The following is an 18,754-nucleotide window of genomic DNA, read 5'->3' on the forward strand; positions in this document are numbered from 1 at the left end:
AAAATGGTTAAAATTTAAAAGCCTCATAATATCAAATGTTGACAATGGTATGGAGCACCCGGCACTCTCATACATTGCTGTTGGATATGTAAAATGGTACAACCACTTTGGAAAACAGTTTGAGAGTTTTTTATAAAGTTGCACATATACACAACTCATCAACTCTGATCCTAGATATTTATTTACCTGAGGGAAAAGAAAACATATATCCACAGAAAGACATGGACCTAAATGTTCCCAGCAGCTTTATTTATAATAGACCAAAATTGGAAATAACCCAAATGTCCATCAGCAGATGAAAGGATAAACAAATTGTAATATATCCATACAATGGAACACTCCTCAGCAAAAAAGAGGAACAAACTACTGGTACATGCAAAGCATAGATATCTCAGAACATTATGCTGAGCAAAAGAAGCCTGACACAAAAGAGTCTGTACTGTATGGTTCCATTTATACGAAATCTTAGACAAAGGAAAAGTTTCTGGGGACAAAAAGCACATCAGTGCTTGCCTGGGACCAGGAGTGACATGTTGACTTCAGAGGAACCCAGGAGAACTTTTCTGGAATATTTAAATATACTATATCTTGACCTTAGTGGTATTTACTAGAGTTTTTACATTTGTGAAAACTCATTGTGTTTTATTGTATGTAAATTATACCTCAATAAAGTTGTTTTTTTTTAAAGAGCGATTTAGACATTTAGCTAAAAAAACAAGTGAAATCACTATTAGAAAAAAATCTTCAGATTAACAAATTCCTTTGGGATGATGAAAAATTCTGGAGATGAATGGTGGTGATGGTTGCAGAACAATGTGAAAGTACTTAATGCCACAGAACCATACACTTAAAATGGTTAAAATGGTAGGTGAATTTTATGTATATTTTACCACGTTAAAAATAGGTTTTAAAAAAAAAGCTATGGAAACAAACCAAAAAAATCTTTCAGCAATTAGAAAAATATATGAGTTGTTATTATCTTCAGATGGCATGTGCTTTGTGCCCCTCAAAGATGACTTTTAAAGACTTAAGGCAGAGTCTACAATATTACAACAGGCTTGTGCAATTTCTTTGGTCAAAGGTTTTTTTAAAAAAATAGCTTAATCTAATTATAAATGTTAAATGTGTAGTACATTATTCATGAAAGACAGCAAAGATAAGAATTCTGGCCTTGAAGCATTTACGCTTTGAGTGTCAAATATGTGAATATAAACTAGTAGTATTACCTGGCCAGGTATCGTTTACTGTTATTCAGAATTTCCCAACAGTCATGATATTTCTAGAACTGAATTTAGACTGAAGGATATGCCTCTTTTAAACTGCACTACCCTTTTGGTTTCTAGTTAGTGATTGCCCCCTGGTATTTTTTAAAACTAACAATTTTATGCTCAGTTTGCTCTTTATTTGCAATTTCTATATAGAAAGGGGGATCTGGGGATAATATCCCCTGGGAATATGACTTGCTTGGTGATTTGCTTCCACTTCCTAGGTTTTAGGAATAACAGGCAGTTAAAAGGTCTTCATGCCAAAACTAGAAGGCACTTGGGAATTTTTCCATCATGAACTTTAAGTTGAAGGAGTTTATGATTGACTGGATTACAATATATGAAGTGGATGATTTTGCAGTGAAGTGAATAGAGCTTGCAATACAAAGGAATGGAAGCTTCTACATGAAGATGTTTTAAGGGGGAAAGCACATTTTCTCTTTATGGTTCATTCTACTCTAGGAAAACATCACCAAGCAAGTGAAACACAGAAAGTGATTGCATCAGAGAAAGTAGCAGAAATACCAGTTTCCCATGAACTTGAGCACAGCCATGACCACACACAACTGCATGCCTACATCGGTGTTTCCCTCGTACTGGGCTTCGTTTTCATGTTGCTGGTGGACCAGATTGGCAGCTCCCATGTGCATTCTACTGATGGTAAGTGGTTCCAAGCCTTTCTGGGCAGTACAATAAATTTGCAGTTTATAAAGTCACAAATGATTAAATAATTCAGTATTTATCAATGGCCTTATTTAGTGCTACAACTCTTGTCTTTCTCAGGTTCTGACATTCTGTTCTGTTGGGGGAACTAGTGACATGTGGCACAAGAGAATGTTAATTGGGTTATTGCCCGGTTATCTTAAAGCTGTTAGCATTTGATTGAGAGCCTAGAGCAGAAGTTCTTAACCCTGTTTGTGCCATGGAGCCCTTAGGTAGGTAGCCTATGGACCTTTTATTGGAATAATGTTTTTAAATAAGTAATGCATAGTATTTACGATTACAGAGAATACCAGTTATGAAAGAGAGTTACCAAAACATTAAAACAAAGTTGTGATATAGTAGTGTATATCTTCTTTATCAGTGAATTAAATAATGAGATAATATTTTTAAATCATAAGCAAGGTAGAGTTAAATTTTATTTTTTAGGACATCACTATGACAGCTGTTGTTGCTTAGCTTGACTGCTAAGAATATTAAATAGTAAATTGGCTTTAACAAGGTAACAGAGGGTCAAGTTGAACATTCGGTTGATTTGGATTTTTGTTTTGATGGTAACTAGTGTAGAAAATTCTGATTCACAAAGATATTTTCTTACAAGTATACTTAAACACATTCATGGCTTGTTTTCCAAGGAAAGATAAGCTTCTCCCAAGGACAACTAGAATTCTCCAAGACTTTTTGAATTTAACTCTAGTCATAGTAACTTTTTTGTCTTCAGATCGATGAATTCATCTTTGGCCAGGTTAATTAACATCTTTGATATGGTTTATGGTAAATAAAAAAGGATTCTGATCCATGATATAACTTTGATGTCATCGTGATAGAAACAAATTTTAAAGAATTCTACTAGACGTAGGGGTTTGTAGGTGTCTCTTTTCAAATACATTGACAGAGAATTTTGCAGATAGGAACTACTGGAAAACAGCATAGATATCTTGGTCCCAGTGGGAGATCCCATGACTTATACTGTTTGGTGGCTGAATGATTGTGAGGTGCAGAGTTGCCTGATAGTTTCCCAACTCCATCAGATGAGCATCTACAGACAGGAAGACTAATCATGCAGTTTGGCAGCGGTTCTGTAAGCCCTTAATTTAAAGTAGTGATGAGTGACAGCAATAATCTATCTCTCTCAAGATAGCCATAACAACTGTAAAATAATATGAAATTTTCTGGTTTCTATCAGCAGTAAAGTATAGGTTGTGCTAATATTACCTGTGGTTTATTGTCTGCATTCATAATTAAAGGAAATGCTAAATTTCAGCTAGAGGTTAGTAAAAATAAAAATGCATTTTTTGTTCAAGTTAAGGTTACATACCCCTGCACTCTACCTGTGTTCTCCTGGTGGACCCCAGATTAGGAATCCTTGATGTTCGGAAAAAAATCTGTAGAAAAGTAGTCAAAAGACATGAACAGATAGTTCATAAAAAGATATAAAAATGGTCCTTAAACTTATGAAAAGATGTTCACTTGCATTTAAAATAAGAAGAATGCCAATCAAAATTCCTCTGAGATGCCATTTCTCACCTGTCAGATAGGCAAAAATTCAAAAGCTTGACAATACCTTCTATTGGCAAAGCTGTGGTGAACCAGACACTCTCTTATATTGCTCTGGGAATGCAAAATGGTAGAGCCCCTGTGGAGGAGAATTTGATAATAGCTGACAAAACTACATATGTGTTTACCCTTTGACCCAAAAATCCCACTTCTAGGAATGTATTCTGATAATATGGCTCCAACATGAAAATACGTATGCACAAGATTTTTCAGTGCAGCATTATTTATCATTGTAAAACCACTTAAATGTCCAGTCGTGGAGATTGCTTGAATGAACTGTAGTGTGTACATATAGTGGAGTTCTATGTGGCTATGAAAAAGAATCAGGATTCACATCTCTGTGAACTGAGAGGGAGAGATGTTCAGGAGATATTGTTAGGTGAAAAAGAGCAAAAATATAAATAAGCATCTGTCGTATACTATATTTTGTGTAAGAAAGAAGGAGAAATAAGAAAACGTGTGTGTGTGTGTGTGTGTATACTGCTTATCTTTACAAAAAAGAAACATAAGAAGGATCAGCTGGAAAAAAAAATTGGTTACCTGTAAGCAGTGGGGGAGAGCTGAGGGTATGATAGGGCAGAAGGGTTTTAGGACGGCATGACACTTCCTGGGATGCCTTTTTGATGATATAGTTTTGACTTTTAGAAACACATTAATCTTCTCCATAATCAAAAAATAAAATGAAATAGACAAGAATGGGGGAAATAGCTAAAACAGAAGAACTATATTTCAAAAATATAACACAATCACACTGAAGGGGATTTATAAAAACAACTAATTCAAGTAACTTATGAATGTAGTATTTGACTGTGTACCTTTAGTCTTGGGTGGGATTGTGGAAGAATAAACAAATACTGAGCTCTTTATAGCAGGCTTTGCTTTTTGTACTGGTATGGGCAGAGCAATTCTTTTTTAGATTTTTAGATGTACTGTAGGATTGAGCAGTGAGTCAGTGTGTTGATGTTGGTAGAACCACAGTTCTCACTGTGGAATGAGGGACATGCAGATATGGAATGGGAGAGGACAAGAAAGATCCCTTGTAGGGATGGTTTGGAATTGGAGCTATTGGACACATGATTTCTAAAATGTATATGTGTACATATGTGTTTATATATCTGTGTATGTATGTCCTAGCTCTGACTGCAGAAAGGGTCTAGAAGCAAAGACGCCCCATTAGCAATGATCATACCAGGGCTCTTCAGAGAAACGGCTGATTCCAGGACAGGGGCAGGGTAAGTACAAAATGAGCTTGGAACATCTAGTGCTCAAAAAAAAGTAGGAAGGAAGGAAGAAGATGGAAACATGTCACAGGATACAAGAACCAGCTTGAAGGGGTTCCCACTGACCAGGTCTAGGACAATTTGAGCACCAAAATAATTAAGACTAGTAATGAAGTGTAAACCATTGAAAAAATGGGAATCAATGAGCACATCCATATGAGAGAGAGAGAAAGATAAAAGAAAACAGGAGGGCACTTGCTTACAGTAGAATGCTACATGCCGGCTGGCAAATGTGGAAAGAATTCTGGAGTTGGAAAATCATTTTAGCAACATTCATAGTAAAAATTGGCTCAGGCAAGAATGATCAATAAATGTTAAATCTAGGGGTAAATTTTATTTGCTTGTTAGTTGCAAAGGAAGAGAAGTAACTAAATGAAGAAATTAGACAGTACCTTGGTCAAAATTAATGTCATTGGCCCTCAACTTTTGGTGTGGGAAAGTAAGTTCCTGTCAGACCAACCTCCTTACAGATAACTATAAACTCTGGACAAAATTTAAAAACCACTACCTAAAGATACTGGAGAGTGGCCTAAAGCAGGCAAATTCGGGAGGGGAGTCAATACATGGAACAGGATGAGTTTCCTATTGTTACTGCTTTTAGCAGTCAGTGGCCTGTGGAGTAGCAAAAACTCTGATAGAAAACCCAGTCTTTCTGGCCTGAGGAACCAGAAGACAGAGTTCAGAGTAACTACCGGAAAGTGAAGGGAGAATCTTAGAAAGGAGAGAGGCAGGAAGACTCAGCCCCAAATTCTGTGTATAAACTGCAGACGTCTCTGGCTGAGTCCCAAACCATGCTTTCGTGGGCAGGCTCCAGGCAGCTCAGCTAAAGATAAAAGAACCAAAGAGATTTGAGCAGCTGCCCAAAAAACAGTTTCCCATTTAAGCCGAACCAGGTTACTTAAAGCAAAACAAAAAATCACCACTCTTTGGAGGAATATAATAGAATCCAGAGTATCTGTAAGATAACATTCACAGTGTCCAGGATATAATCCAAAATTCACACTACTAGTGAGCAGCAGATGTGCATGCTGTGCCTCCTGGATGTGAGATCTGAGAGGCATCGCCTGTGTGATATTCCGTCTAAGAACGCGACACATCAGACAAACCCAAAAGGAAGGATCATTCTATTAAAAGACAAGAAAGGCGCAGGGAGAGCGATATGTTCTTCAGAGATCCCAATGTCACAAAAGTCAAAGGCAGAGAAAACGTTCCAGATTAAAGGAGACTGAAGAGGTACAACTAAGTGGAATATAGGGTCCTAGACTGGATCCTTGCTGGATAGGAAGACTGCTCTGAAAGACATTCTTGGCCATTGAGAAGATTAGAATATGCAAGAGAGATTAGAAAAAAAGCATCGGTGTCAAATTTACTGAAGTTGATCACTGTAGTGTGATTATGTAGGGAAAGATCCTTTCTCATAGGAAATACACACTGAGGTATCTAGGGATAAAGAATTATGACGTAGGCAATTTCTTCTAAGTATGAGAAAAAGTATCTATGTATGTGCGTTTGTGTGGTGTGGATGGAGAAGGAGAGAACATGAGTACAAATGATAAAGCAAATGGGGCAAAATGTTATATACACTAGGTCATTCTGAGAAAAGGGTATATGAATGTTTTTTGAACTATTCTTGCAACTTTTCTGAAAATTTGAAATTCCTTCCAAATAAAAGGTTTTTTAAAAATCGTGGAATTAAGCTTAAACAAAACAAAAAATACCCTTGGTCTAGAAAGGTTTTTAATCTCCTTTCATTTACTATTTCTTTTCCATTTTTTTCCGTAGACAGTTTTTGTTTTTACTAACAAAGTCTTATCTTAGAAAACTGATTTAGAAGTAAAAGCTTCAATTTTTGTGCTTTATTCCAAATAGCGAATAAGAAGCACTCTCTGTTGGATGGTATCTGACTACAGCTGCATTACATAGTTGCCCACAGTGGCCTCGATGACATTTTTCTTGCGATTCTTCTCAGTTTCCATTTAAAATGCATTTATAGGCCCGTTAGTGTCCTGTAATCCTACACAAAGACTTAAATGTAGCATGTGTTCCTTTATTCTTCCTCCTCTTTTGTCTCTGAGGTCACTGTTTTTGCTGACTTTCATGTATCGGATGACCTGGCTTTACCTGTTATCTGCAGGTTTTTATGTATTATTAAATATCAGTAAAGTTAATTCATTTATTAAATTTATTCCAAAGTATAATCTTTTCCTATACATTTATAAAAACTGTACTTTAATTTTAAAACCTCTAATTTTTACTTAAGGTGCTACTTGTAACTAGACCACAAGGCTGTGTATGCAGAAAAGCCAAAACGAGCTTGTCACACAGTGTAATAGGATTGTTCTTCCCAGTTTGGGGTGATACTGAAATATTTGTTGTCTCAGCGCACTTAGGGGCTTTAGCATCCCTTCCTTGCAGTGTTTTAATTAGAAGATAAATTTTATTAGTAAAAAGATAATGTTACTTTACTTGTATATGCTTTTTCCATTGTAAACCATTCCTTCTGTGTTCTGGGCTCCTCAAGAAGATGAAAACCTTCAGAATTTACTTGACTGACGTCCATCTGTCATTTCACCTGGCATTTTGATGTCCACATCTTTTAACTTTACATTGTTTGGACGTTATTTATTGCTTGTGTATTTCCTCTAATAGCTGTAACAGTCATATAATACAAACAAATAATAGCTTTTTTCACTCTCTGACAAGAATTTATTAAGCAACTATTAGGGTGCCCAGTGCTGTGCTACATTCTGTAAGACATGTGAAAAACGAGTAGAAGTAGAAAGTGTAATTCTGTATAGTTTACAGTCAATTGGGAGGTATAAGACGTTTAAGTGAAAAGAGTTTTATCTCTGTAAAGTGGTGCTGCAGAAGAAAGCTTGAAGCAGCATGTAGAGGCTGCACAGAGAGCTCTTCGTTTCTTGCCAAGGGAAGAATTGTTTTGACCTGGAATTAATCTTTGATTCTTTCTTGAGAGGAGTGATCCTAGAATTAGACTTTGAACAAAATGTCTAGGTTTTGGATTGATGAGCTGAGGAGTTCAGTACATGCCAAGATTTAGGGGTGAGGAGATTTGAGGAGAGTGAGAATGTTTTGTTAGAGGATGTTAAAGAAACTAGTTTAACTGGATTGGCTAGTGAGAAAAATGATGATACCAGTTGATAAGGCACTTAGGAACCTACCGAATAGAGGAGTTTGGACTGAATTTGAAAAGCAGCAGATTCTTAACTAGTTAACTGACACAACAGAAGGGTGGCAGTTCAGAAAGATGACTGAGACAAGGCCATGAAAGGTGAGTTAGAGTAGGGAGAAAAGAGAGTAAAGGGAAAGGAGTTGTGAGCCAATTGCTAATTAAGGTTTGAGTTGATGAAAATGTGGGTTAGAAAGGTGGCAATAAAATGGAGAAGGGCAAACGTGACCGACATTTTGATGTTAGACTAAAGATAAAGTTGCAGGATGCTGGGGAAGAGGAGCAGGTAGGCAATGACAATTAGATTGGTCTGGAGAGAAGGGATCAGAGGCCAGAGAGCACTTTCCATGGAGAGGTCGAGGGTTAAGGGCTCTGAGGCAGTTGGGGTTACATATTGTCTGTTCAGGGAAGGCTGGGTCAAATGAGGAGTTCCCTCTTGCCCACTCTTTAGGACAGGGGAATCTTCTAAGTGTTTGAAGCAGAAGAAAAAAAAGACAATAGGGAGGAAAATAATAATCTGCTCCTTTGAGAGCTTTCAAAGAATTCTTCCCCCTCCAGGTCAGTGCTCTGACAGTTTCTGTTTCACATTACTTAATGACTGACTTGCTTATTTTCACTTCAGATCCAGAAACAGCAAGGCCTAGCAATTCCAAAATCACCACCACGCTGGGTCTGGTCGTCCATGCTGCAGGTAGGGTTGTATGGCAGTGGAACCCTTTCTTTTCTGTCGCACAGTGGGAGGCTTAGTGTTCACATCACAGGGACCATCCAGATGAAATGCTCTCAGGCCGGCCTGGGGGAAAGGCTTGCTTAATGAAGTGCTCTGGCACAAGTATAAGCCCTGGCCTACTCAGTATCACGGGTTTGCAAGCTAAGAATGATTTTTGTATTTGTTAATGGATGGAAAAAAAAGGCTGTGTTGTGGCACATGAAAATTACATGAAATTCAAATTTCAGCATCCATTAAGTTTTACTGGAACACAGCCATGCCCACTTGTTTAACTATTATCCGTGGCTGCTTTTGCACAATAATGGCAGAGTTGAGTAGTTGCAAGAGACCAAATGGCCTGCAAAGCCTAGAATATTTCCTATCTGGCCCTTTAAGAAGCAGTTTGCTCACCTCTGCCCTGGAGCTCCATCTGGAGGAGCCCTGGTGCCCAGTGTGCGCTCCAAGTGCAGAGGTAGGCGGCAGACAGCGGGAGTCTCCTCATTGCTGATTGGGTATGCCTTAGATCATAACCTGGTTACACAGAGTCCTGGTGTCCTGATTTTGTTTTTTCATCTGCAAGATTCAGAGATGTTTCCTTGGAAATTCTTTGATATTTCTGTTGTTATAATTTGATTAATCAGTGGATTTTTGAGCATCATACTTTTTCCAGTACCAACAACAACAATAATATTTGACATATTGAATATTCTGGGCCAGGTGGTAAACTCTTTACATACGTTATCTCATTTAACCTTCATGAAAACCCTAAGAATACATGCTTTATTGAACCCATTTTAGAGATGAGAAGGCCAAGGTTCAGAGAGGTCAAATAACCTTCCCAAAGTCAAATCCAGCTCCACCCGACTTTAAAGCACACGCACTCCACCACTACAGTTATAGTTGTTATTATTTATAGTCTCATGTTTCTCTTTTTCCAAATTTAGCTGACGGTGTTGCTTTGGGAGCAGCAGCTTCTACTTCACAGACCAGCGTCCAGTTAATTGTGTTTGTAGCAATAATGCTACATAAGGTAAGCAAAATTTCCGTGTAAGATTTGATACTGAATATATTCATAATTAAAATTGCCCTGGTCATTAACATTTTTCTAGAATGGGAAAATTTTTTTAGTTATTTTCATAATTGCTCTTCATTTTAGACAGTTGAATAAATCTGTTCATAGCTGGGTTTTTTGCTACCATTTTCTTAAACTTTTACTTGAAGAGGTTTTATTTTTTTATGGTCATATACTCAAACTGTTAAATTCTCTACAGATTTCTCTATTTCATAGTAATTTTTGTTCATAAACATTTCTCTTTTCTTACACTCTTTTCTTGTCTACTTTTCTTTTCCTACTATCCAAAAAACACACACATACAAGTAGGATATTTTCTTAGCTTAGAACATCAATTCCTAAAAGGCAGAACTCAGTCTGGGTACTATGCCTGGCTTTTTTATATAAGAATTCAGTCAAATGACATGTACTTCGTAGTATAGAAGCAATCCATACTTCTGGAGTAATAATAAGGGCTAATTATTCTTTTCTAGGCACCAGCTGCTTTTGGGCTGGTTTCCTTCTTAATGCATGCTGGCCTGGAGCGGAATCGAATCAGAAAGCACTTACTGGTCTTTGCCCTGGCAGCACCAGTTATGTCCATGGTGACATACTTAGGACTAAGTAAGGTAAGTCTGACTCATTCCTAGCTTATCTAGACAAATGTCTCACTCATTCTTTTGTGATCTCCTACATCTTATGGCTTCTTGTGTTGAATTTTTCAATTAAATTACCCCCTCGAACTCAAGAGCCAGCCCTGATGGCCTAGTGGTTAAAGTTCACTGCTTACTACTTCGGCGGCCCAGGTTCACTTCACCATTGCAGAACCACACCACCTGTCTGTCAGTTGCCGTGCTATGGCGGTGGCTCACGTAGAAGAACTAGAAAGACTTACAACTAGGATGTACAACCATGCACTGGGGCTTTGGGGAAGGAGAAAAAAAAGAGGAAGACTGGCAACGGATGTTAGCTCAGGCTGAATCTTGCCCTTCAGAGAAAAACAAAACTCAAAATAAAATTTGGAGTAAAAACCCATCACAAGGTAAATGTCTTAGTTCCAGGTCAATTCCCTTCATAAATTTAAAGCATTTCGTTATTCATTTAATTCAAGAACTTCCCCATCAGTTCCAAAAATATTTCCACAAATATGTGATCTTTAAAATAATGTAACTTAAACCTAACCAGACATGCTAATTTTGACAGATGCATACTAAGTCATAATAATACGTCTGTAATGTTTAAATAGGCACATGCAGCATGGGTGACAAGCATGCAGCAGCTTTGAGAGGAGTAAAGGATGAGCAGAGGTGTCTGTATTCAGCTCAGACTCAGATTCTGCTCCCAGCTCTCATATCACTGAACATTAAATATCCAGTTCTTTATCATTGCACGGAACATGGCTTCACACCTGAGACAGCAGTGTCATCTGTCAGCTCAGAGCCTGGGCATTCTTCCCTGTTCTTCATGCTGGACCATTCCCTGCCTTGCAATTCTGTCTATTAAGGCTGCAGCTCCTGGCAACAACCATCCCCGTTGTACTTAAATGTCAACTGACAGGTGACAGGAGGAAAATCTTAGAACCCCTCTGTTTCAGGGCTAGTTTGTGGGAACTGCTTTCCCCCATACCCTCTCTCAAGGTCATTGATTCTTCTGAGTGTCATTCGATTCATATTTGATCTAGTAAGACTTGTATTTAAAGGAACAGATGAGAAATGACATGGTTAATGGTTAAGCTCCTTTCCGTCAAGGGTGTGTTGATCTGGATTGCTAACAAATGGGGTGTTATAAAACCCTTTCTGTTCACCTGAAAAGCCTTATCTTCTTTCAGTCAGTGAGCATTATGTAGTCCTTTTTAAGTATTACTCTATTTAGCACTCCATGGATCAGTGTAAGTTTTTAGAACTTTTAGCAGGAAGGCATGATAATTCTGGAGGCATACAGTTACATGGTACATTTATGGCATATTCTTTTCTTCAAATATTAACTAATTGTGTTAGTCCATAGGTCCACTTTTTAAATAGAAAAAGTTGAAATTAGTTGTTTAAAGATTAGCTTATGAGATATTTCTAAGCTCTGTGAGGGCAGGTACTGCATCATCATTACCATGTATCTCAAGCACTGGCTTAGAGCCTAGTACTTAGACAATGTTTGTTAAATATTAGTAGACTAAGTAAATGAATGTGTGAAATTTAATACCTGCATTAATAATGCTGTTGATTCCATCTTAAGAATAATACAGACCAAACCTGTTAAACCAGACTCGAAGTTTGTTTGAAAAAGCAATTGTGTACATCACCAATAGTCTGAAACTTATTTGGAAACTTCCCATGAATAACAAAATTGCTCTGATTTCAAGATGTCCCCAGTGTCCCAGATGGCTCCAGTTGTGAATATCGAGTGGTTTTTATTGGGACTTCTTCCTGACCCTGAATTTTACTTGACTTAATTTTTCTTCTTTCTTTCTCTCTCTCTCTCTCTCTTAATTCACAGAGCAGTAAAGAAGCGCTTTCAGAGGTCAATGCCACTGGAGTGGCCATGCTTTTCTCTGCCGGGACATTTCTTTATGTTGCCACAGTACACGTCCTCCCTGAGGTGGGCGGAATCGGGCACAGCCACAAACCCGACGCCACTGGAGGGAGAGGCCTCAGCCGCCTGGAGGTGGCAGCTCTGGTTCTGGGTTGCCTCATCCCACTCATCCTGTCAGTAGGACACCAGCATTAAACGTTCAGGTTCCAGCCTCAGTCCATGGCCGTTTGCCATCCAGTGAGAACAGCTGGCACGTGATAGCTGCTCACATCCTCAGTCTCTTGGCTCGCCTTGCCCGTCTCACCTGTATTCCTGGAGTCCGGAGGGAGGTGAGATTAAAACCTGGAGTAATGGAAAGGTTTTAGAGTAGAAGCAACACGTTGAGATTGGATACAGACATTCCGTTGTATTGTCTTTTAAAAGGCCCTTGGCATTTTGAGTTTTGATGTTTCTCTTAACCCTATTCTCAGGGAAGATGGAATTTAGTTTAAGGAAAAGTGGAGAACTTCATACTCACAATGAAATAGTAATTATGAAAATACAGTGTTCTGTTATTAAGCTCAATCTCTTTCGTAGTTTAGAGGCTTTGCCACTTTCTTTCTTGATTTTAATGTGGTTCTCACCATGTAAGACCGGTGCTTTAGCATCTATGCCACATCCCTTGATAGAAGGTCATAATGCCTACTATCTTAGATGCTAAAGATAATTGTGGTAAATTTGGGGCTAGAGTCAAGAAAATGACGGCAAGACACATTGAAAACTGACTTTATACTTGAGTGAGATGTCCATTGACGAGGCATGTCTCGAGAGACTTAAACACCTCCTTCTGCACGCACCTCTCTAAAGGGAGCCTGCAATTCCATCACGTGGAGCCACAGAGGGGGACTAGCTTCTAAAGAGGTGACTGGTATTTTGTAGCATTTCTTTTTAAGTTTTCCTTGGCAGAATACCTGCCTCCAACACATTCTTACAGTGGAGCCAAGTTCTAGTAGGTTCAGGCCTAGGCTTTCCTTCCAGAACAGTCAGATCCCAAAGTATCTTTGGAAATTAAGGGGTGTTAAATTTTAAATGAATTTCGATAGTTAATGCCATCTTTGTAGTAACATTTTTGAAGGTAAGATTACCAAAACCTATGTTGTCCTTTTTTTCTTTTTAAGTATTTATCTTAGCAGATCAGCAGTCCCTCTGGCAAAATATGTGGTGTCCGTTGGGGAGTGCTAGGTCAGCGTCACGTAAGCACCTGTAGCAGTAAAGAAAGTCAAGATATATCACAAACGGGAAGTGTTTGCCTGCTGATTTAAAGCTTATTGAAATCATGTCTCGTGTCTTCATCTTTTCTTTTCCATGCTTATCTCCTAACTTTTCCCTCTAGCCCCACCTCCCTACAATTTGCTGCTTACTGCTGGGGGCGATGTTAATATTTGTGTGAGTTGAATTCTCATAAGGACAACCACTTCTTGAACTGTGATGGTGAAGATGATATTGTCTCTATTCTTTATTCCCTTCAATGAAGTTATCTTTGTGTCAAATGCAGCTTTGTTCAGCCCTTAAAACATCACTTCCTCATGTGTGAGATGACACAATCACTAATATTCTGGTAATTTAAACAATTGAGATAGTAAAAGTGTTAAACAAACTAAGATAATTTTTCCATATTTGCCAAAATCCCCGTAAACTTTGTGTTATCAAATGCGTGTAATATTGTATTATTAATTTATTTTGATTTTCTGTACCATTTCAAAACACGTTACATAAAGAGGGAACCAGGACTATTTTCTTCAGAGCAGAGCATTTAGGAGTTTGTAAAAGGTTTCATGTGACGCATAAGCCAGCATGCCTACGATTTATTTCCTTCCTAGATTTGTCACCAAGTCAGCAGCTATGGAAGTAGAACTCACAAGCCCTCTGCTGGCTGTAGACCAAAGTAGCATCAATAGGGCACGGTTTTGTGTAGTGGCTGGCACCCACGGCATACAGTAGGAAGACCAAGGGAAGGTACAGGGTGGAAAGTCTAAGTGACTTTCCCATTAACAGCCCTGAGGACAGTCATGAGGTTTCATCTGGTCCTTCAGAATGACAGGATTGCCTTGATTCTCCCTGGAAATTGACTTTGTTAAATAAACAGCACATCTTAGTGTCTGGTTTAGTTTGGATAGTAGCACTTTCTATCATATCGTGTGTGCAGTGATCAGACATTTGTTCTACTGGCCAAAGCCTCTTTCAGCAGTGCCTTGCCATCCCTTAAGAGTTTGGCTAGAATATCTTGCTGGGTAGGGCCTTGAACTCTGGCGAGGATTGAACCATCTAATTTCCAAATTTGCCTTCCCCTCTCAACCTCATATTAACAAGCAAAACTTTCAAGACCTATCAGCTCTCCGAAACTGTGGGCTTTCCCTGATTTTAAAACTGCTGCCTCAGGAACTACTCACTCCTCTCCTGGTCAGCAGGCAGAAATAGCCATACTCATCTAATCTCATAGGGCTCAAATGCATCTTCAGGCAGGAGGCACCCGAGCAGCATGGCAGAGGCCTCCTTCATGGGGGAAGAGCTTGGGCATGGTGGGCAGTGTTCCAGGACAGGCCACATTGGTGGTCAGTTACTGACACAGTTCAGTTCCCTTTTCCTCTTGTTTAAAAGCACCTTCTTAGATGTGGATGCCTTAATGCTCTCACACCTTTGAAAACATTGGCAATACTTAAGTTGCTGCCGTGATTACAAATGGAATTATTGGCTACCAAAGAGATGCAGTTGATGATGAAAAGCATGGTCCTTCCTTCCTCATACCAAAGTTAATCTTAATTGCAATTTGACTCTCTTTCCTTGGTAGGGATAGACTTTCTTCAGAGTCTGAGTATTCTCTTAAGTGGCAAATTAAGTTGAAAAAAACTCCTGATCCATTGCCCTCACATTCTCCAGCACATTGCTTATCAGTCCCCATTTCCCTGAAGCAGCCATGTTCCAGATCCGATGGCTTTTCTGGGTGCGCTGCTGCCAAATTTCTTTCTTTGGCAAAGGTTCTGCACTGGAGTGGAGCAAGTTGGAAAAGGTGCCACCTGTAGAGGCCATGTGTTTTCTCTTCCCCTCACCTTTTTATTTCCCTATTCAAAACAACCCCATTGGCCCTGTTCCTGTATTTTGAATCATAAGAAAAAAGAGAGAGGTGGCCGTGTTGAGTGGTCAGTTCTTTGTAGAAAGGAGGAAAGGTAATTGTATGTTCTTACCAGCCTATTTCTAAGTGTCGCTGCCTGGTTTTTCTCTTTTTCAAGGATTAGAACTAGGAGGACACACCAGCATTGGAGTGTATTAAGCCCCTCAGACACATGGTAGCTAGGAACTGAACATGGGAACTGTATTGTCAAGGGCACAAGCCCTCAAAGAATGTTCCTGCCTGTGGGGCCCCTGGGCCTCTTGGGGGACTAAGAATAATGACCAGATTCATCCCAGAACTGCTGCAGGGCGAGGTGAGAACCTCTGTAGGTGTTCCACAGGGGAACCTTCCTTGCATTAGAAAATTTCTGCTGATACAGAGTGGTCCACATCACCCAAAGAGCACTGTTGGAGATGCTGTGAAATTAAGACCAATGATGGAACCCCTTTGTACCTGAGACATCTCAATTCACCTCAGGAGACCTGAGAGAAATTTGTGACTCGTAGGAAAGGACAAGACAACCATAAGGAATTCTCTAGATAGGCCCAGCCTAACAGAAGGAGATTGGCTTTGATTTTTTTTTTCTGATAGCATCTTCTAGCAAGTTGGAAGTTTTGTGGGATAACACTGCAGTTCCCCTGGTTCAGTAGCCTGAACAGTGATTTTAAATGTCTCTTTTCCTGGATCCTTTGTAAACACATGAAATCATTCCATGGATGGCTGCCTTATAATTTTGTCTCTTTCCACTTTAATTGTGAACGGTTAAAAAATGTTTTTGCTGTTTTCTGATTTGTTTTCTGATATTAAATTTTTATTAGTGCATACCTTGTGTTGGTGGCTCATTACTTACCCTCTCGGCAGTTCATTCTTCTGTTAGACGACCAGACTTGACCCACGTTTGAATATCAGAAAAGGTAAGGAAAAGCTTTGAAGGGCAGAGGAACGATGTACCCACTATATGCACATCCTTTAGGGAAGGAGGGAAGGAAAGGAGAAGGGGAGACTCAGGACTCATACACCGTCTGCCCCAAAGGATACCAATTCATTGATGGGATTTTTGCATTGCCATTGTTAGCAAATGTTATTTGTGAAGGTCGCTCTGCTCCCAGAAAAGAGGCGAGCAGGCAACAGATCCCAATCACAGTGGATTCATTTCAAAGGGCAGAACTGCTCTATGAGTATATAGAGGTTATAAACAACTGACCCTGGAATAGAGATTTCAATAGAAATGCAATCTAAATTTAATGAATGTTTTCACCCTCTGTGGACTTTAGTACTGGAGCCCATTTTTGACTTCTCTGCAGTTAAGTGTTATATACTGTGGTATATCACTTAAATGTATAGTTTGTATGTTTAGTCATTAGATTTCATTATTTATTCCTGGTCCACTTTGTGCTTGTTTTCAATGTGTATCACATGGGATATAGCCAGTTACAAAGATTGTGCCTGGAGTGTTACATGTTTCCTGAAAACCTCTCTCGTAAAGAAGAAAATAGGCCAAAAGGACATGGTGTTTATGATCCTGCACCTCTTCCACAAGCCTTCCGGTGAGCGCCTCCTCCCTCCTTTGCCTTGAGCAGTGGACTGTGAAGTCTTAGGAAGCCAGCGGTATTAACAGCCCTTTCATCCTGCTGCCCTGAGATCAAAATGTATATAAATCAAAATGTGGATAAGTAGGTTTAACCGAAAAAGCCAGTAATCCTTATTCTGTTTAGTTTTGTTTCTGATTCTTATACACTAGAGCTGCATCCTACAGTGTAGTTTTTATAATGTGAGAAATAAGCAACCTTGTATCTTGTCCTTAGGTCTAGAATGCCCTTCTCCCAGTTTCCTCCCTTCCTTCAGGTCTGGTCCGGTCTCCTTCAACTAGGCCTCTTGTGATCACCTCATTTAAAATTGTAATCTGCCCCACCCCCACCCCAATGCTTGTTACCCTGTTCTCTTTCTCTTTCTGTACACTGATCACGTTTTCATCTGCTTTATAATAGATGTCTTTACTTTTTCCCTCTTCCCTGATAAAATATAAGTTCCAGGAAGCAAGGTCCTCAATAAATATATGTTAAAGGAATTGGTCTGCCCTGAAGGGGCTCTTTTTTCTCATCTGCACTGTCCCCAGTGGCTGCCCTGATCCCTGGCAGAACCAGCTGCTACCTTTGTGTGGCTCCACCTTTGTCTCACCCTGAGGTGAGGGCTGCTTGGGAGTCAACGAAGAGGTTGGGAGTCTGGGCATGGGACTAAGTGTGCAGGTGGGAAGTTAACTGGGTTCAGGTTACTAATCCAGGACTAACTAACAGTAGTAAGGTACTATGAGACTGATTTAGGGATCTGAAAGTCTGGGCCCCATTTCCTTTGCAGTGTTGGCCATTGCCCCGTTCTATCAATTTGGGATAGGAATGTGAGTGAAATCACATGTCCCCCTCTGATTGCCTCCTTTATAAGGGATCGGGACATTCAAAAGCCATCAGAGGAGGGAGCCCGGTGGAGAGGGATGGGAAGCCAGGACATTTGAGGATGCTTGGAAGGCACTGGGTTGTTTATCTATGTCTGGGATGCTCTTGGGGGCAGAATTGATAACCATCATCAGATACTTAAAGGGCTGTCTGGTGCAGGACAGTATAGATCCTATGTTCTCCAGAGGGGGGAACTGGAAGTAAGCTGAGCCCCGCTTCTCCACTCATCTCTTCATTCAGCAGCTGAGCTCTGCCTATGTACCTGGTACTCCTAGGTGCTGAGTGTACAAGGGAGTAAGGGTCAATTCCAGTCCTTAAAGAGCTTGTGGTTCAGTGAGGGATGCAAACAAGAAAACACAATTGCCAGTAGTGAGGAAAATACTGGGAGACAAGTGCAGGGTGCTTAGAAAACACTTAGGGGCAAGGATGCAGAGTAGGGCTCAGGGAGAGCATCTAGAAGGAGATGGGACCTGCACTGAATTCAAAGGCAGAGCAGAATGAGCTAGTGAAGAAGGTGGGAAGGGTTCTCTGAGCAGAAGGACCTATGTGGGCAAAGGCTTGGTGGACCACAGAATGAACTCTGCACAGAAGGTGCCACTGGCTGAAGGAGAGGGGAGGCAACAGGTGGTGTGCAAGACATGTTGGTTCCCTAGATGACGTCTAAGTTTCCAGATTTAAAATTCTACAGAGAATTTGGCCTTGCCTCAACCAAGGTCCCTTCCCAGGTGTAGTCCTGGCCTGGCCTCTGAGTTCCTGTTACCACATGATGACTCATGCATGTGACAGTCTGCAGTTTCCACATCTAGTGGCTCCTCTCGCACCTCAAGGTGGAGCTTGGTGACTTCCTCCCTCCCTCATCCC

General features: G+C 39.9%; 1 protein-coding gene across 1 annotated transcript in view; it reads left to right on the forward strand.

Moving 5' to 3' along the window:
- The window catches only part of LOC124230917 (zinc transporter ZIP9), a 50,234-nt gene extending 33,967 nt beyond the window's left edge, over positions 1-16,267 (forward strand). The window contains exons 3-7 of the mRNA XM_046647452.1: positions 1,728-1,925; positions 8,632-8,700; positions 9,663-9,748; positions 10,264-10,398; positions 12,260-16,267. Coding sequence (XP_046503408.1) covers positions 1,728-1,925; positions 8,632-8,700; positions 9,663-9,748; positions 10,264-10,398; positions 12,260-12,490 — 719 coding nt within the window. The 3' untranslated portion in view covers positions 12,491-16,267. The remainder of the gene's footprint in view (positions 1-1,727; positions 1,926-8,631; positions 8,701-9,662; positions 9,749-10,263; positions 10,399-12,259) is intronic.
- Positions 16,268-18,754: the final 2,487 nt, after the last annotated feature.

This window comes from Equus quagga, chromosome 20, assembly GCF_021613505.1.
Source record: "Equus quagga isolate Etosha38 chromosome 20, UCLA_HA_Equagga_1.0, whole genome shotgun sequence".
Taxonomy (NCBI): domain Eukaryota; kingdom Metazoa; phylum Chordata; class Mammalia; order Perissodactyla; family Equidae; genus Equus; species Equus quagga.